The sequence below is a fragment of the Bos mutus genome, chromosome 23, assembly GCF_027580195.1.
Source record: "Bos mutus isolate GX-2022 chromosome 23, NWIPB_WYAK_1.1, whole genome shotgun sequence".
Classification (NCBI taxonomy): domain Eukaryota; kingdom Metazoa; phylum Chordata; class Mammalia; order Artiodactyla; family Bovidae; genus Bos; species Bos mutus.
This window is the reverse complement of record NC_091639.1, coordinates 25,793,709-25,814,321: the sequence shown is the minus strand read 5'-3', so window position 1 is coordinate 25,814,321 and position 20,613 is coordinate 25,793,709. Positions and strand designations below refer to the sequence as shown.

At 42.8% G+C, this 20,613-nt stretch overlaps 1 protein-coding gene across 2 annotated transcripts in view; it reads right to left on the bottom strand.

The window, feature by feature from the left end:
• Nucleotides 1-20,613, bottom strand: part of PKHD1 (PKHD1 ciliary IPT domain containing fibrocystin/polyductin) — a 457,080-nt gene that overhangs the window by 283,577 nt on the left and 152,890 nt on the right. For both annotated transcript variants that reach the window (XM_070360807.1, XM_070360808.1), the window contains one exon: nt 13,472-13,684. In XM_070360807.1, the coding sequence (XP_070216908.1) occupies nt 13,472-13,684 (213 nt within the window). The remainder of the gene's footprint in view (nt 1-13,471; nt 13,685-20,613) is intronic.

The following is a 20,613-nucleotide window of genomic DNA, read 5'->3' as shown; positions in this document are numbered from 1 at the left end:
TTCTTTGTCCCCCTATCAAAAATACTACAAAGGGAATCAAAAGTAACAAAGCCCCACATAGATAACCAGAGAAAATTAAAACTGAAGAAGAACATTCCAGAAACCTGGAAGGAGTATCTTGTGTTTGTCTTTCTGTCACAGGTAAACACCAGCTATGTGTATGTAAAATAGCAGAAAGCCCAGGTGCATCATAAGCCCTTGAAGAGGATGGAGTGAATATTAGTTACCTCCTCTTCCAGGCCCCAGTTTCATCATCTCTGAGATGAAAGTAACAATCCCAGTGGTTCTTACTTCACAGAGTTGTTGTGAGAGTTAAATGAGAGGGAAGAATGGAAAGTAGCTTTGAAAATTTTTAATATAAAGTGCCAGAATCTCAGTAAAAATCCAATTTTTAACAAATACTGAATATAATGCCCAATTTAATGATACTCTTTCTTCAGGACCAGGCTGAAAGCAGTAATATTAATAATACTGCTTTGATGATACATGGGGAAGAATTCTCTTTGAAGGAAAAATCACATGCTCCTGCCTATGGAGCATTCCATTTACTTAACAAAGCTGGATTTCTTTTGCTACTCAAAAACATAAAAAATGTAAAATCTAGAATACATTAACCATTTAATAAGCTAAAGGAAAGTTGTGCTTCAGTCACATCCACTCTTTGGGACCCCACAGACTGTAGCCCACCAGGCCACTCTGTCCATGGGATTTTTCCAGCAAGAATACTAGAGTGGGTTTGCCATTTCCTCCTCCAGGGGATCTTCCCAACCAATGGATTGAACCCATGTCTCCTGTGTCTCCTGCATTGCAGGTGGATTCTTTACCACTGAGCCAACAGGGAATCCTGAAAGAAGGTTGCTGCTGCTACTTAGTCACTTCAGTCATGTTTGACTCTGTGCAACACTATGCACTGCAGCCTGCCAGGCTCCTCTGTCCATGGGATTCTCCAGGCAAGAGTACTAGAGTGGTTGTCATGCCCTCCTCCAGGGGATCTTCCCAACTCAGGGACAGAACCTGGGTCTCCTGCATTGCAGGCAGATTCTTTACCACTGAGCCACCAGGAAAGCCCCTGAAAGAAGGTTCAGATCAGTTCAGTCACAGTCATGTCTGACTCTTTGCGACCCTGTGGACTGCAGCACACCAGGCTTCCCTGTCCATCACCCAACTCCTGGAGCTTGCTCAAACTCATGTCCATCAAATCGGTGAAGCCATCCAAACATCTCAACCTCTGTCATCCCCTTCTCCCACCTTCAAATCTTTCCCAGCATCAGGGTCTTTTCCAGTTCTTCCCATCAGGTGGCCAAAATTTTGGAGTTTCAGCTTCAGCATCAGTTCTTCCAATGAATATTCAGGACTGATTTCCTTTAGGATGGACTGGTTTGATCTCCTTGCAGTCCAAGGGACTCTCAAGAGTCTTCTCCAACACCACAGTTCCAAAGCATAAATTCTTCAGCGCTCAGCTTTCTTTACAGTCCAACTTACGCATCCATACACGACTACTGGAAAAACCATAACTTTGACTAGATGGACCTTTGTTGGCAAAGTAACATCTCTGCTTTTTAATATGCTTCCTAGATTTGTCATAGCTTTTCTTCCAAGAAGCAAGTGTCTGCTAATTTCACAGCTGCAATCACCATCTGCAGTGATTTTGGAGCCCAAGAAAATAAAGTCTGTCACTGTTTCCATTATTTTCCGATCTATTTGCCATGAAGTAATGGGACCAAATGACAGAGACAGGGACGACAGAGAATGAGATGGTTCGATGGCATCACCGATTCAATGGACAAGTTTGAGTAGACTCCAGGAGTTGGTGATGGACAGTGAGGCCTGGCATGCTGCAGTCCATGAAGTTGCAAAGAGTTGGACATGACTGAGCAACTGAACTGAACTGACTGATGGGACCGGATGCCGTGATCTTAGTTTTTAAATGTTAAATTTTAAGCCAGCTTTTTCACTCTTCTCTTTCACTTTCAACAAGAGGCTCTTTAGTTCCACTTCACTTTTTGCCGTAAGAGTGGTGTCATCTGCCTACTTGGGTTATTGATATTTCTCCCGGCAATCTTGATTCCAGCTTGTACTTCATTCAGCCTGGCATTTCACATGATGCACTCTTCATATAAGTTAAAACGTACTCCTTTCCCTATCTGGAACCAGTCTGTTGTTCCATGTCTGTTTCTAACTGTTGCTTCTTGACCTGCATACAGATTTCTCAGGAGACAGGTAAGGTGGTCTGGTATTCCCATCTCTTTCAGAATTTCCCAGTTTGTTGTGATCCACACAGTCAAAGGCTTTGGTGTAGTCAATAAAGCAGAAGTAGAAGTTTTTCTAGGACTCTCTTTCTTTTTTGATGATCCAACGGATGTTGGCAATTTGATCTCTGGTTCCTCTGCCTTTTCTAAATCCCGCTTGAACATCTGGAAGTTCTCAGTTCATATATGTTGAAGCCTCGCTTGGAGAATTTTGAGCATTACTTTGCTAGCATGTGAGATGAGTGCAATTGTGCAGTAGTTTGAACATTCTTAGGCATTGCCTTTCTTAGGGATTGTAATGAAAACTGACCTTTTCCAGTCCTGTGGCCACTGCTGAGTTTTCCAAATTGCTGGCATATTGAGTGCAGCACTTTCACAGCATCATCTTTTAGGATTTGAAAAAGCTCAGCTGGAATTCTATCACCTCCACTAGCTTTGTTTATAGTGATGAAGGCCCACTTGACTTCAGACTCCAGGATATCTGGCTCTAGGTGAGTAATCACACCACCATGGTTATCTGGGTCATTAAGATCTTTTTCAGTCTTAAAAAATCATTAAGAAAGAAGGTTACTAAGACCAAAAAGCAGTGGGGGAGGAGAATGAGAGAGGGTTGGAAAACACACCAGGAAATATAGGAACCTACATCAGAGAGGGTGCTATAAACAGGTTAGAAATTTTGGACTTTATCTTAGGGACAATGGAAAGCCACTGAAGAGTTTTGAGCAGTGGTGTAATGTGAACAGATCTGCATTTTTAAAAGATCACTCTGGCTCCAGGGTAAACAATGAATTGGAGAGGGGTGAAAATAGCAACTAAAAGATAAACTAGAAAGCTTAAACAAAAGTCCAGGCCCAAGTTGATGGCATCATAAACTAAGGTTGTAGTCATGGAAGTGGCAAGAAGCAAATGGACTTGTGAGTCTTTCAAGAATTAAAGTCAGAACCTGGTGATGGACATAATATGAAGAAGGCTGGACAAGAGGGCTATCAGGAATGTTTCCAGTTGACGGATTACTGGAAAGCAACAAACACCATCCCATCCCTCTCAGAATAACAAGGCAGCTTCATCAAATCAAAACAGTACGCACATGATAATAATAACAACAATATTTAATATTTACTGAGTAGATATGCAGGTATCACTCAATGCCTCTCCTGTGCTAAGTGCTGTACATGTTTTGTTTCATTTAATCACCTAACAGCATCATGAGAAATGTTTTAGAATCATCTTCAACTTGTGTATGGAAACTGAAACACTGAAAGTTGACTTTTTTCAAAGGTCAGTTGTCCTTCCTCTTCACAGCTTAGTCAAGAATTAGTCACACCATTGCTCACGAGAGGTTCCCTTGCTTGGGCTAAATCCTAATACTGGGGATTGATGCCTTAGATGGCCATTACCCAGTATGTATATATTTACACAAAAGAGCGGCCAGTCTAGATCAAGATCCATGCAGTCCTGGATTCCCTAAGTAAAAAATATCTTAGACTCAACCTCATTCTTTCAATAACACTGTCTAGATAAAGTGAAACACAGTTATCAGAAAATTTTTAATTCCAAATTTTCTATCACTAGTAAATTTTGTTTTACTTAGTGAATTAACTGACTGGAAGTTTTTCCCAGCCAAACTAAACAGGTTTGAAATATCCAGTTAACATTTATTGATTTTAATTTCAAATTAGCAAAAGTAGTAAAAATAACAGATTGTCAGATATTTTTAAAGTAGACTTTTAAAAAGATAAAAGCTATTGCTTTTATCTGCCCATTCCCCTATTCTGGTTAGATCACACACCTCTAATCTTAAGAAACCATCCTCTCTTGGTCACAGATTGTGTAGTCTTGGGGGTCTGGAAAGTTGGTCCCACTTCTTGTTCCATCCCAACCAATAAGACCACCACTTCCCTGGTCATAGCAGTAGCTTCAGTGATGGGCTTATGACTCAAACACAGTCAAAGCTAATCCTGAAGCTTCTGTTTAAGCTTTCCATTTCAATTATTCACACAACATATACTTGTTGAAAGCCTACTATGAGTCCAGGCACTATTGGAGGGAATGAGGATATTGTCAATGAGAAAAAAAAACAAAAAGGCATGAAAATCTTTGCCCTTGGGATGTATACATTCTACTAGGGAAAACACTAGAATAAGCACAATATATGACAAATAAGCTATATATGATATGCTGCTGCTGCTGCTAAGTCACTTCAGTCGTGTCTGACTCTGTGTGACCCCATAGACAGCAGCCCACCAGGCTCCCTTGTCCCTGGGATTCTCCAGGCAAAAACACTGGAGTGGGTTGCCATTTCCTTCTCCAATGCATGAAAGTGAAAAGTGAAAGTGAAGTCGCTCAGTCGTGTCAGACTCTTAGCGACCCCATGGACTGCAGCCTACCAGGCTCCTCTGTCCATGGGGTTTTCCAGGCAAGAGTACTGGAGTGGAGTGCCATTGCCTTCTCCAATATGATATGCTAGAGAGTGTTAAAAGCTAAAGGGAAAACTCAGAGGGAGGGATGTGAAATTTTGATGAGGGGAATGTTGTAATTTACTCAGGGGTATAATAGTCATTGGAAAAGAGCCATTTTTTCATCTAGAGCCACAGGAACATATTTCTGCCTTCAGGAGGCAGATTGGAAAATGAAGGCAACTCAAGAGAAAGCAGAACCGAGAGCTGCAGAGAAACAAAGTCCTAATGACTTCATTGAGGCACCTGGACTCAGCTGTGCCTCAAGTTTTTTCAGTTATATGAGGCAATAAATGCCCTGATTTGGGGGGTTCGAATGGAGTTTTCTGTCACTTGCAACCAAAAAAGACCTGACAAATGCCAACACTTTCAGGTATATATAGAAACTTAAAGTAGCTTATAATGTGTTTCTAAGTGGGGTTCCTGCTGTACTTGGATTATCGAATAGCTAGAACTCATTTCTAATTAGCAGGATACATTCAAAGTAAACACCTAAAATCCTAAGACCTTAAAAACAGCATGTTCACTTTAACATTTTTAAAGTTCCTTAAAGTGTGCTTTATACTCTTACTGGAAGGAACCCTTTCTTATCCATTGTTCCAAGGTCACTCTTGCCCAGATCAAGCAATTACAAATTCTAAGTTATCTCAGCTAAGAATAAATTGAGATTTTACCAGATATGCGCATATAGAATAATTGTATTTTGACTTTTTTGAAGGCTTACAAGGCAACAGAGAATATTTGTCTTACTTTTGTTGATGGTGTTGGTCATATTTTGAGAGACATATAGTTAGGGACCAATTCTCATGTGCTCTGAATAGAGAAGCAGTCATCAGTCACTGGCCATCCTGCACGCTGAGGGTTCTAAGTCCAGAACCACACTGACCAACATTAACTTGACTGAGTAGTTACCCATCTGCCACAACATACTAGCTGATTAGAACCCCAGTGTTGGATTGAAGCGTCTATAAATTTAAGATTACAGAAAGCAGGTTTTTTATGTTTCTCATACATCTTCCTCTATTCTTCCTCTCACTTTGAGCTTACTTTCTCCACCCACCCCAAATCAAACAAAACACACACACACAAAACAGCTTCTCTCTCTTTTAACCCAAAATCCCTTTGGAGCACCCTTTCACATATGTAGCAAACTGCCAAGCAGAGACTTCTGCTCCCTCAACCCAACCAAGAGGACCCAAGCTAGGGACAAAAGATGGTAAGCATCCATATTTGTACATGAGCCATGAACAGACAGGGAATTTCCTTGAGGCTTATTAAAAGAGGCTAATCTAATTCTACCATTGGAGCCATCACTGGATAGACCCCGCCTCAAGTTACATGAGACATCATTGGTTGACAAAGGTCCATCTAGTCAAAGCTATGGTTTTTCCAGTAGTCATGTACAAAAGTGAGAGTTGGACCATAAAGAATGCTGAGCGCCAAAGAGTTGATGTTTTTGAACTGTGGTGCTGTAGAAGACTCTGGGGAGTTCCCCTGGACAGCAAGGAGATCAAACCAGTCACTCCTAAAGGAAATCAGCTGAATATTCATTGGAAGGACTGATGCTGAAGTTGAAGCTCCAACTCTTTGGCCACATAATGCGAAGAGCCGACTCACTTGAAAACCATGATGCTGGGAAAGATTGAGGGCAGAAGGAGAAAGGGGCAACAGGATGAAATGGTTGAATGGCATCACCGACTGAACGGACATGAGTTTGAGCAAACTCCAGGAGATGGTGAAGGACAGGGAAGCCTGGCGTGCTTCAGTCTATGGGGTCACAAAGAGTCAGAAACAAGTGAGCAACTGAACAATGAAATGAACAGACAGGGTGCAGATTTTCCTTGGGGCTTATTAAAGGAGGCTAATCTAATTCTGCCATTGGAGCCCATTCCTGGATGGACCCCACCTCAAGCTACACTATCAACAAAGAGAGGAAATTCAAAGAAATTCTCAGTCATGGGGGTGAGTCATTAGCCCCGTGAGCAGCCTTTTCCTTGCCTTCCCACAGAGGGAGGTCTGAGGCTATTTCTCTCCACTTCATCAAAGAAAAGGGGCTTCAAAGATATCAGCCTTTGAGATGCCTGTGAGAAAAGGAGACTGGCTTCTTTTTTCCCAGATTGGATGTCTACATATACAGCAGCATATGTGTGGGCTCTCCATGCTTATTTGAAAAGGGGAGAGGAGACTTAGAGCAAAGGGTTGTGAGTGGGACATCTGTGGTATGGAAAGATTTGTAAGTTTCCTCTGGATCAAGTAGATTCTGGGAAAGGTAGCTTAATCTGAGCCAAATTTCTGGTGGAAGCTAAGGGGACTGCAAACTCAGGTGGAGCTTCCACACTGGAAAAGAGTGGGAAGGTTTTCTGTAGGACTCCAATGATCAGAGAGAGAGAGAATCAACAATCAACCAGTATTATCCAGAGAGAATACAACTGCACAGTTCAGTTAAAAGCTAGGTAACCTCCCTGCCTCATCTTCCTCAGCACCTGCCTCACTTCTTCTACCTGCCCCAGCACCAAGAGAATACAAAAGACAGATGGATCATATGGTAATTCTGTTTTTTGTTTTCTGAGGCACTTTCATACTCTTTTCCATAGTTGTTGCACCAACTCACATTCCCACCAACAGGGTAGGAGGGATGTAAGCTATTATATATAGAATGGACAGACAACAAGCTCTTACCGTTTAGAACCGCCTATGCATGCTGTCGCTTCAGTCGTGTCCGACTCTTTGTGACCCCATGGACTGTAGCCCACCAGGCTCCTCTGTCCATGGAATTTTCCCAGCAAGAATACTGGAGTGGATTGCCATTTCCCTCTCCAGGGGGTCTTCCCAACCCAGGGATCAAACCCACTTCTCCTATGTCTCCTGCATTGCAGATGAATTCTTTACTGCTGAGCCACTGGGGAAGCCTGCATAGCCACAGAAGTATATTCAATATCCTATGATAAACCATATTGGAAAAGAATATCAAAAAGAGTGTGTGTGTGTATATATATATATATATATATATGTAATTGAATCACTGTACAGCAGAAATTAACACAACATAGTAAATCAACAGTATTTCAATTAAAAAAAGAAAAAGAAGAGATAAGCTACTTGAGTCATTTTTATCACCATTTTCGCACTAGAACTCTTTATTCCAAGTGAAATACTATTTTAACATAAATTTAAGCTAGAAGTAAAAACAATGAGGCAGTTGCTTGAGCAATTTAAACCTTTATAGCTTGATCCCCAAATAATTCATTGTTTGCAGAACCTCTGCAGTTCCCTCAAGAAATGTTCAGATTTTGTGGAGTCTAGTAGGAAAACCACCACCCTGGACACATGTGTCAACTCCATGCACACAACATCATGCTTCCAGACAGCCTGATACACTTTAGCTACACAGTAAGCATGCCCATAGACAGTACTCATAAAAAGCATGGAGTTTACATACAGATGTTTGGTATTTTGAGAAGGGAAGTAAGCTGTATTTAAACCTGCTTGTTTAGACCCCTTTTTCCTATTTATTCCTATCACAGTCTCCTGTTCATAACGTTACACTGTTTCCTTCAACCATGTTCCCACAGTCTTACTTTCCCCACAAACTCCCATTTATATTTAATGCCTGATCTTGTAATTTCTTGAAAAGGACAAAGACAGAAGTCCATTCAAGGCCAGAAGACGGCTTTTTCTGCTGAGAAACTGTCAGCCAAATTTCTCAGGGAGGAACTGGAAATGAAGTGAGAGACATTGATAAATTTCCCTTTTGAACAATCAATAAAAAGCCCCACCATCCTGTTCAGCCTCCCACTGTGGAAGCAAGGGCCGTAATTACATTGTCAAAAATTCAAGTTGCCCAGGCTGACAGCAACCCCCTTGAAAAGTGACATGTGATTGGCACTTGGTCTGGGGTGGTGAACCTGGATTGGCAGACAGAGGGAGGGAGCAAAAGGTGAGGGTGAAATTTCCTCATTGACAATAGCCCCCCAAAACCCCAGACTGACACTCTGTAAGAATCTGCAAGCCTTTAGCCATATTAACATAGCAAAGCATACAGCCGACACAATTTACTGAGTCATCTGATCACCAGAGATTCAGAACCCAAGCTGTCCCATCTACTCTTAAACCCAGAGAAAGAGAAAGACATACTGGGCTGTGTGTGCGTGTGTGTGTGTATGAGTGTGTGTAAGGGGTAGGGGCAGGGCAGCTGAGTATAGGAGTATAAGAGAATTTTTCTACATTAAAAGCAAAACATGAAAAACATGCCTTCAGCTCCATCTTTCTTGGTGACAGCTGAACAACAAAGTCTGTTTGCTTAGCAACTTTAATCTATGATAAAAATCAACTAGAGCAGAAGGGTTACGAGGGGCAGCCATGATGAATGAGATGGAACAGAGAAGGTGGGAAAGCCTGCCACTGAAACGCAGACCCATTGGTGTGATCCTCTAGGAGTGAAATTTGTATCCATCAGTCAGGCCTCTTCCTATTGGATGTTGGGAATAAAACACTTGAAAAAGCCTCATTAGCAGGGCAGTGCTCTGCTTTTGCTTAGACTGGAACCCATGCAAATGGTTTCCAAGAAGCCTTCATTGTAATCATGCCCAGCAATGGTGTTTATCCACTGCTAGGAAGCAGCTGCAACACAGAGATTAAAATCAAACTGTGTTCACTGAGTTTTGGAAACAGAACAAAGGTGCCTGGAAGTGTTTTTCCCTCATGACCTCCAACGTTAAAACTTCTCTCTTGTGGTGATGAAATGTAGACAAGGAAATGAATAAAGAGGGACTTCGCTGTTGGTCCAGTGGTTGAGTCTGCCTCGCAATTCAGGGGATGAGGGTTTGATCCCTGGTCAGGGAACTAAGATTCCACACGCCATGGGGCTACTAAGCCCATGCACAGCAACTACTGAGCCACAACGAAAGAGTCCATGTGCTACAACAATCTCACATGATGCAACAAAGATTCTGTGTGCCACAACTGAGACCAGATGCAGCCAAATAAATAAGTAATTTTTTAATATAATGAATAAGGAGAAAACTCTCCAAGCAGAGCTGGTTCCATGTCAAGTAGAAGTCCCCTCTTATCCTTGAAAGAAACTATGAGATCACTGGGGCTTCCCAGGCAGTGCAGTGGTAAAGAATTCGCCTGCCAGTGCAGAGACACAAGAGATGCAGTTCTACCCCTGGGTCAGGAAGATCCCTTGGAGTGGGTAATGGCAACCCACTTTAGTATTCTTGCCTGAGTGAAATGCCATTGACAGAGGAGACTGGTAAGCCACAGTCCTTGGGATCCCAAAGAGTCAGACGCGACTGAGAGACTGAGCACACACGCACATGTGAACACACACACACACACACACACACACACACATGAGATGATTGGTACAGGGGACTCGCTGCTTTGGGGGAAAATGTCATCAGAACAGCCATAACTAACAGTGCTGGAGTGTTACCATGTGCTGGATACTTTGGAGCAGTTCACAAGCAGTAAGTCTACAAGGCAGGAACTGTGTTTTTCTGGTTTTATAGAGATAGATTTGCCCAAGGTCATACTTGATAAGCGGCAGAACTGGGCTGATTTCTGATTCCCAAACTTACATGAACCACTAAAAACAGCCTTTCTCCATGAGCAGTCAGTGCGCTCCCTGAATCAAATCCCATGCCAAGCCCACAGACTCAGATTCTGGAAGAGAGGTCCAGAAACCTCGATTTTCAGAATCTTCCTGAGAAGCATCTTCCATGCACGAAGGTTGGTGGTTCCCCTCCCTATAGCATCCTGGAAAGCTGAGTGAAGTCGGGTCTTTAGGGACCTGCTGGGGGCAAAGCACTGAATCAAGTTGCTCACTTTTCTGCATACTTGACAGCAAAAGATAATTAGTTTTCCCCTAAAGCCCCAGTGTCACCAGGTCCACCTCTGGCCCTGGGAAAAGGCCAGTGAAATTACGTAATGATTTTAACCATGCTATGGCACCATGCTGCCAGAGGGGAGGTCTGTTTGAGACCTCAGGTGGTGAGGGAGAGAGAAGGGAGAGGGCTGACAGATCACAGGCTGTGACTGGGGATCCTTCCCACCCAGTGGCTCAGCTCTTTTCTACACACTTTTTCTTTCAAATGAATGAGACGCAGCAGCAGCAACTCAATCAGGAAAACAGCTTGATTTTGCCTGTGTTCATGTTCAAGCTTTGCTTCATGAGAGAGATGATATTCATGCCTGTATCGGTAGGACTGTGAGGAAAGGGGTAAGACAGCTGTTGATGACACCCTAACCCTTGGAATATAGGAAAGAAGAGGAGGAGGAAAAGGAGGGAGGGGAAGAGGGTTGGGAAAGGAGAAGGAGGAAAATGAGAGGAGAAGATGGAAATGAGGGAAGCCAGGGAGAGGAGGTGTCTGCGCTTTCAGCATCCAATAACATCACCAGGATAAGGTAGCAACACTTTTGAAATTTCAGGATTCTTAAAACACATTAGAGGCATCTACTTTGCTTTAATTGCCCCGTATATTAATTATAAACAATGGTCCTAGGGATTTTCTTAACTTGACATCTATTAAAACACAGAGGTTAGAAGCACAGAGTACATTTACAATATAAGCACACAAAGGTATATTTGTAAAGTCTTTCTCTGACCCTTCATAATAGAACATGAGAAAGAAGGCACTGGAATGAAAGAATTTGAGTGAAAGAATTGGGAGAGTTTCTTCCTTCTTCAGGTGAATTTCCACTTCAGGCAAGAGTTACGCCATCTGCATCTCATAGGACAATGGCTCTCAAACCTACAGATACTTCTAAAGCTTTAGGATCTTTCAGGATCAGGCTGGTTGAAATACTGATCTGTGCCTTTTTCTCAAGGGTAAACAGCAGCACATTGGGTTGGTGGTCTAAGTGGCTGTTAGACTAGAACAACCATTGGAGATCATCACTGCTGTGTAAACAGACAGAAGCCCCTCCTGGATCTGGGCTATAAGATCAATATAACTGCTAGCTGATGAAAATGGGAAGAAAAAGGTACTGCTTAGAAGTAGAATACAAGAATCAATATTGTAGGTGTTTTGAATTTCTGTCTAGACAGTTGTGGGCTTTTCAACCTTACAAAATGCACTCCCAGTGTGTATCTCTCTAGCTGGTCCCTGGTCAGCATTTAATAAATGCTTGATGATAAGATCCCCCTTCTACTCACAGTAAGTTGAAAAAAGGCAGAAGAGGGCTTTTAGGAGACAATGATTGAGGGCCACAATTTTTAATGGACAAACCGTTGATGTCGCAAAAAAAGACTGACTCCTCAGCATAGCAACATGCCATGTCTAGAACAATTACCGAATGAGAGGTAGCAGGGTCCTGTTTTGTTATGTCAGCACAGATATTCCAGTGTAGAAGACACCACATTTTCTCTCCAGAAACCCAAATCGGGCCACTGTCTGGTGCCTGCACTTTTTATCTGCCTTTGGCTCGTGTCATGTAATAAAAAGTTTATCAGTACCCACTGAAAGACACTCCACGCACATCATGCTATACTTACATTTTCTAGTTGATGCTAAGGGTTATCCTGGCACACAAAGTAATTTCTTGAATCTCGAGGAAAATAAAAATGTCTATTTTGCAAAGTGCAATGAGGTCAGCAAAAGGCAAACAAAATTGTAGCAGAAACACACTATAACCTAATATCTGTTTTTTCCCCAGGAATCTATAAACACCAACTCACCTGTAACAGGATTCCAGGGAGAACTCCAACCGAACCCTGTTCCCAGGAGGGGAAAACAGCAACAACAACAACAACAACAAGCTTGTCTGCTTGGTCTGTGATGCCACGAGTGTACACAGCCACCCGCGTAGGCTAAGTAACAGTAAGTAAGCCCACTGGTCAGTTTTCACTAGGTTAAGCCACAGTTACAAATACAAATCTCAGTCATTCATGACAACAAAAGTTTATTCCTCACTCAAACGCAGGGGAGCGGTGGGTCACATGCAGCTGTGCCCAAGCTTAAGGGACTGCCCCTGTTCCTATAGGAGATGGTATATTCTCAAGCAGAAAGAAAACAGAAAAATGTTCAAAGTATTACACTGGTTCTTAAAACTTCGATTTGACCATGAAGTACATCATTTCTGCTCCCATTCCATTGACCAAAGCAAGTCCAAGGTGAAGCCCACTCTCACTGGGACAAGGAAATATGGTCTACCCACAGGGAGGAACTGAAAGTTACCTGACAGAGAGAAGAGGTGTATAATCCTCTTGCAGAAAGGCAAGTGAATAACTGAGAACCACAGTATATTCTGCGGTGAGTAGCATCACAATTAATATTCCTTATTTAATGGTATAGACGGACTTATTTGCAAAGCAGAACTAGAGGCACAGATGTAGAGAACAAACGTGGATATCAAGGGGGTGGATGGAGTGGGAGATTGGGACTGACATTCACTCTTGATACTATGTATAAAATAGATAACTAGTGAGAACCAGCTGTACAGCACAGGGAACTCTACTCGGTTCTCTGTAGTGACCTAAATAGGAAGGAAATCAAAAAAAGAGGGCATATATGCATACATATAGCTGATTTGCTTTCTATACAGCAGACACTAACATATCATTGTAAAGCAAATACTACAGTAAAAAATATTAATATTAAATACTCCTTATTTAAGGAAACAGTGCCCGTGTTTTAATTCACTTTGTTGCCTCAGCAACTAATAGCCAAAGAGATGTGAGTAGTTTTAGCCATTTTCCCCATTGTCTGTACCTTGGTTAGACAAAGCTCTTCCTCAGTTCCTCTGGCCAGTTGCCTCACTCACCATGAAGGGAAAGAGTTCCATTCCTCACAGCCAGGAACTTGACTCCATATGGGAAGAAGCGGGCAGAGTAGGAGCTCCCATAGAGTTTGATCCGAGCTTTGCCTTGGAAGGGCTTGTCCTCAGATCCAATCCGGAGTTCTCCACCATCAGAAACAAGGATGGAGTGTGTTCTGAGTTCGATGGGTCCCAAGTCCAGGAAGATCAACTTCCCTCCTAAGAGCCACAGAGAAGACACTCAGTCTCTGGGAAGATGAGGCTCAGCTTCTTTTGACAGTTATAATGTCTGATGAAACCTTCTTCATTTATATGATTCTGCTGAAATTTAGATTTATCTCACCTTCTTTCCTAGAAGCACAGTTGAGTCATCTGACATCAAGGAGCAGAAGCACAGTATTACTAAGTCAGCTTAGGTTAGCTATCACAATTCACAGCAGCTTTATTTATAGTGTTTTTAGTCACAATAACCTAAATGCCTAGAAATTTAGGAGTGGTTAAATAAGAAATGAGGAGGTCACCGTTTCACCACGTAATAGCAGCTTAGAAAATTAAGTTTAAAAAAACAGGGAAACAGTAAACAGGAAATAGGAATAGAAGAAAATAATGCCACAATTATAAGACACGGTAAAAGGCAGTGTAATTAGGTGGCATTATGAAATTTTTTGCACTTTAGCTGACCAACATCCATTATCCTTTTCTTTGGATATGCTCAGTCTCTCAGACGTGTCGGACTCTTTCCAGCCCCATGGACTGTAGTCCGCCAGACACCTCTGCCCATGGAATTTTCCAGGCAAGAATACTGGGGTAGAGTGTCATTTCCTACTCTATTTCTTTGGGATAATAGACCCTAATTTCCACAAGGAATTATTTTGCTCCATTGAACAGAGCTGAGTAGAACTGTCAATCATGATGCCTTATCCTACCATCAACTCGGTCATGATTTCCTTGCTTCTCAAGAAAGTCTGGAGCCAAAGGAAAGGGGAGGCTGGAACTATTTGATTCTTAGTAATTCCAGTGGTTGTATCTTAACAAGCCTGAGAAGAGTCCCTGTTTCTGAGACCCTCACCTGCCAAGCCCCTCCAAAAGGCCACCTCTTTTCAACACCTCAGCCTCTGTTGTCCTGATGTCCCTTTTTCAAAAATGGCAAATTGATCACACTCTAAGGTGACTGACCCAAGAAGCAACTCTCCTTTGGTGACCTACAGGTTTGATGCTTGAATAGCACCACAATCCTTACCAGTTTTCCAAAGGGCCTGCTGGCAATTCTGATTTTAAAGTCTGACTTTAATTTTTCCTTCCATTCTCATTACAATGACAAGAATAATCATTAGAAATGCAGTAATGAGTCCCATGTCAAGGAATTGATGCTTTCAAACTGTGGTGCTGGCGAAGACTCTTGAGAGTCCCTTGGAGAGCAAGATCAAACCAGTCAATCCTAAAGGAAATCAACTCTGAATATTCATTGGAAGGACTGATGCTGAAGCTGAAACTCAAATTCTTTGGCCACCTGATGCAAAGATCAGACTCATTGGAAAAGACCCTGATGCTGGGAAAGACTGAAGGCAGGAGGAGAAGAGGATGACAGGATGAGATGAGTTGAATGGCATCACTGACTCAATGGACATGAGTTTGAGCAAACTCCAGGAGACAGTGAAGGACAGGGAAGCCTAGCATGCTGAAGTCCATAGGGTTGCAAAGAGTTGGACACAACTGAATGACCGAACAACAATAAATGAATCCGGCTGTGAACAAGAGGGAAGAAATGCGACCTGTGGTACAGGCTACATTCTTGCATTCACTAGAACATTTTCATTCACAGCCATGTGTCATTAATGTCCCAAATCTTCAACTAGTGGAACACGGGTTGAACAATGGGTCCAACGATGGGTCGCACCATATCTATAGTCAGGAAATCTGAACTGAGATGAACCATGATGGAGACGGAGTATTGAATCAGATACCTGTCCCCACTCTGGTGTTGGCCTCTGAATGACCCTCAATATGTCTCACAAAGTTGCTGGGCCTTAGACGTCTCGGTTTCCACATCTGTCCCACTCAGTGCCAAGGGAGGGTCTGTTTGCTCCTCAGGGACGTGTGGAACAGAGTTATGCACCCACTGAGGCTCCTTCTGTCTCTGGAACACTTGACATCTACACCCACAAAGAACGCAGTCAAGTGTGCCTTTGACACTGATGGAGACATGGACCTCTTGTTCTCCCGACACCACCTACACTGCAGGGAGCTTTGAATGTCACTTGAGAAAGAGATTACCTGCACAGTGAGGAATTCAAATGAGATGATGGCGAAAACAAGGGAACTCACATATGTATTAAGCACATATCCTATACCAATATCTTTAGTGATGTTCTCTGAAACAACCTTTCCAAACCAGCCTAGGAGGTCAACATCACACTCCATATTTCAGAGCAGATAGTGGGCTGGGGGAAGCAGAGCGAGCACTAGAACCCAGGACCACCTGTCAGAGACACTCACGTTCTATCCACTTAGCAAACCCTACCAGGTAGCTTTTTCATTAATTAGGAAATACTTTTCATTAATTATTTCATTAATTTCATTATTTATGATAGTTACTTTTAAGAAAAAAGACATGCTACTTTTTTAGGTAAGTTTGCCTATTGCCAAACTTGCCTATTTAGGTAAGTTTGGCTTGTTTATATGAGGTTTATTTTAATTTTAGTACTGTTGATACACCTCACCTCATTCTGAAAAGGATTTGAGGCAGATTACAAGGATTAGTGGGTAAATTTATAAATTGGGGATTTGTCCCTTGTACTATCAAGCAAAATATTAAATATACTGAGGAAAATTGGCAGAAATTTGAAAAAGTCATTTACTGATGGGACCTAATAATAACACTAATGAAGGGAGAAAAGCTCAGCTCCCCCCAAAATAATTTGCATTGGCAAGAGTACTGTAAGTAGGAGTAATTAGTTAATGTGATTACCTGCAGAAAAGCCTTCCTTCTTTACTTTATCAGTAGCAAGTATGTATAGGGAAATCTAGGTAAATATGGAAGAAAGTTTGTTATGAAATTTGGGACTTCCCAAGTGGTGTTAGTGGTAAAGAATCTGTCTGTCAGCACAGGAGACGCAAGAGACTGGGTTTGATCCCTGGGTCAGGTAGATCCCCTGGAGTAGGAAATGGCACTCCATGCCAGTATTCTTGCCTGGAAAATTCCATGGGCAGAGGAGCGTGGAGGACTAAGAGTCAGACACAATTGAACACACATTTGTTGTGGAATTCAGCTAATTTTGGTTGAAATAATTGTATGTGATAACCAAGGTAAAAGCTTGTTGGTGTGAAAGAACAGGAAGTTTATATTCAATCTACCTCTGTGCCAAGGCCCCAAGTGTTTCATTGCACACTTTATTAGCTTAAGACAAATACATACCGAGCTGACATAAAGAAGAGTTACTTGAATACGGGAGGGAAGTGGGAGGACTTTATTTCTCCACTTTATAGAGCTTGACCCCATTTCTGAAAGCTGAAATAAAGAGCGGGGCTGAAATCAGCCTTTGGCTCTGACCCTGACACTGCTTGTTACGATTGTTCATGAAAGCTGAGTACGTCCCACGAGTGACCTTGGGTAATTTTATAAAAATCAATCAACCATCATTATTGTTCCTTCCCCTCCAAAATAAACAAATGAACACAACTTTTTACATGTAATCATTTGTTTCCATTAAATGTCTCTTTTATTTCTTTTAAAGGGAAGTAAAAGAGACTTTTAGCAGCTAGTGAATGTTTGCAAAGTACATCAAAACCTACTTTGGGCTAACCCCACAATTAGCCATTTTCTGTAATAACCACAAAATGATTTGGTGTGCATGAGTGTGTTTTAAAGAAAAACAAATACACAGTTGTAGCTATTTTCCCCATTACAGAAAACACTTAGAGTATAAATATTATACCATACAAGAATATACTCATCAAGGGACTTCCTTGGCAGTCCAGTGGTTAAGACTCTTGAGATTTCACTGGATGGAGGTGCCTGTTCAATCCCTGGTTGGGGGACTAGGGGGCTTCCCTAGTGGCTCAAATGGTAAAGAATCTGCTTGCAATGCAGAAGACTCGAGTTCAATCCCTTGGTTAGGAAGATCCCCTGGAGAAGGGAATGGCTACCCACTCCAGTATTCTTGCCTGGAGAATGCCATGGACAGAGGAGCCTGGTGGGCTACAGCCAGTGGCGTCACAAAGAGTCGGACATGACTGAGTGACTAACACGTGGGGAACTAGGATCCCACATGGTACCGGAAAAGAACTGGCTATATCTTCTATCCCAATTCTTTTCCTGTAGTCTCTGTGGAACCCTCCCCTGTAGGGCTTTGCTTGGCCATTCCACCAAAACTGGTCCTATCAAGGTCACAAGTGGCAATCACACTGCTGAATCCAAGGCTGCGTGCTCAGCGCTCATCTTTGCTGAGCACCCGTGGCATCTGACATGTGTGCTCAGTCCTTGCTTGCTGCTCCATCCCCCGGCCACCCAGTTCTGTGCTCTCCTGGATCCCTCCCCACTCCCAGCCTCTCCTCTCGGCCTCCTCTGCCTGATTCCTCCTGACTGTCTCAACCACTGACACTTGGAATGTCACAGGACCCAGCCCCTTGATCACTTTTCCAATCATTCTATGAACATGACCTTGCTTTTCTCACCTTGTCTTAAGGTTTCAAACTCCATCGTACACTAATCACCGATGACTCCCAGATGACTCCCAAGGCCCATTTCTGCCCTCAGTTCAAGATTCGTAGACCCATCTGTTTCTTGGTATCTCTATATGGATGTCTCAAAGTTTTCTTGACTTAGAACATCCAAAAAGTGAGCTCCTTGTCTTGTCCCATTTCCTTAAATGGCAACTCCATCCCTCCCATTGCTCAGTTTGAAAGTCCTAGAGGCCACACTTACTCTCTCACACACCACAACCGAGGCTCCAAGAAATCTTGTGCATTCTTCCTTCCTAACATCCCTGTGATCCGCCCCTCTCACCACTTGCACGTCCATCACTGGGATCTAAGTCACATCTCATCTCCAAGTAAGCATAGAGCCTTGTAACTCAGCTCTTTGCTCTGCCCCTGCCCCAACCCTAGGGTCTACTCTCAAAACAACAATGTGATTTTTAATGTAAACTTCATTGCATCACCTCTCTGCTGGGAATTCTCCAACAGCTTCCACCACACACAGAGCCAAAGCCCACCAAACCCAGCAGGGCTGGCCCTCTCCGTCCCCCTCTCCCCCGTCTCTTCCCCCCAGCTCACAGTCCTCTGCCACTCTGACCCTCGCTCCCCTGAAGCACAGCCTTTACCCTCACTGTGTGCAAATCCCCCGACCATCACAAACCACCGCCCAGCTCCTGATCCTTCTCCCCTGCTGCGTCTAACACAAAATGCAATACGACTGTTTCCTTATGAATATAAACTCCAAGAGAACAAGAATTTGGGTGTGTTTATTTATTTTATTTATTTATTTATTTTTTGGCTTATGTAATACAACTTTATTCTCTTACAGTCCAGGTTTAATTTGCAGCTGCAGTCCCTGTTCCTAGAACAGCGCCTGTCATACGGGGAGCTTGGAAAGCAGTCACTAAATACTTGTGAGATAAATAGGAGTTGAAGTTATAGAAAAGAATGAGGTCTCCCTAGGCAGATATGTAGAGTGAGAGCAGAAGAAAGACAAGACTATCATCTAGTATTTACAGACTAGACTAAAGAGAGGAAGTAGAATGATTCTTTCGGGTCAGTCAGTGAAACAAGTAAACTGGAGAGGAATCAAAAGGTTGGGATGGGTTCCTGGAAGAGCTTTAAGAACTAGGAAGGTGGCAGATGACAATGGCAAAGTTAGTGTCATTTTGAGGAGGATCTGAGGGCAAAGGTTGCAGAGAAAGAGTACACTTGGTTAGGACACACATGCCAGGTAATGAATGAACTTGGGGAGAATGACTCCCATTTTAAGCAGAAGGAAACCCAGAGATGTATGGAGGCAAGATGCAGGGAGAAATCTGACAATCCCCAATTCATTAGATCAATCTGTGTCACCAAACTAGATTATTCATGTACTCAAAGCTTGAACTACCTAAATTTTCAGATGTAAATTATCCAGCTTGCTTATCCACATAGATGAGCTTCCATTCAGCTTTTTGTGTCAACTCTGAATAATTCCTTAAAAATTTTAGCATCCTGTATTGTGTTACCTTTCCAGTTATTCCACAAGGGGAGCCTATGGAATTCTCTTCCCCTGGAGAATTAGAGATGATCATACATTCAGGATGGATGGGTCCTGCTGTCCCTGGATAAGGAGTGTGGGCTGAGTGATGGGGCAGAGCTGGGGTGCTCTGCTTCACCCTACTGTACCCTTCAGAACTCTGTTGCTATGCAGGTAGGTGTCAGGAGAAGGTGAGGAAGAAGAGAAGGCCAGCATTCAAGGAAGGTATCCACAGCTCAGAGCTTGCATTCTGATGGGGATGCACACAGCTTCCTTTGTTGGTGAGATCCGGATTAGGCTTGTGCCTGATCCACTGGAGCAGAGCCTGGAAGCCTTCGAGGTGGGCTTGTCCCCGGCCAGAGAGGCGGAAAATCAATTTGGCTGGCAAACGAGAGCCCCCGAGAGCTCAGTGCACGCTCCATAATCCTATCCACTAGCAGCTCAGGAAATAGATGCCGGGGCTCTCACATATTCATGGGGGAGGTGAGGCATAAATCAGGCTTTAAGGATTGGGGGCAAAGGCAATGGACTCTCTGGCTGGCTACTAATTAATCAAGCACAGAACACCTCAACCTAGCAACCTGGGAGTCTCACACACACACACACACAGGCTGCTGCTGCTTTTCCAGAGTCTTTTTTTCATTTCAATTAAAATAGATATCGGAGGAAATTCTCCCCTTTAGCTGAGGCTGCTTATGCATCCCCCTGTTCTTCCTTTAATTAAAAAACATGCTTATTGCAATACTTGCCAGAATCACTTTAACGGGATTTTAATTGTAATGTCTCTGCCTGATTAAAAAAAGAAAATATGAACCAGAAAGTGTTTGCAAAAATGTTCTCAGGATGCAGAAAGAGAATCACACACCTCCTCGAATGGGTGCCACATACTAATTCCTTAATTAGCCTGGCAGTGCTAGTCAAAATGGGCAAC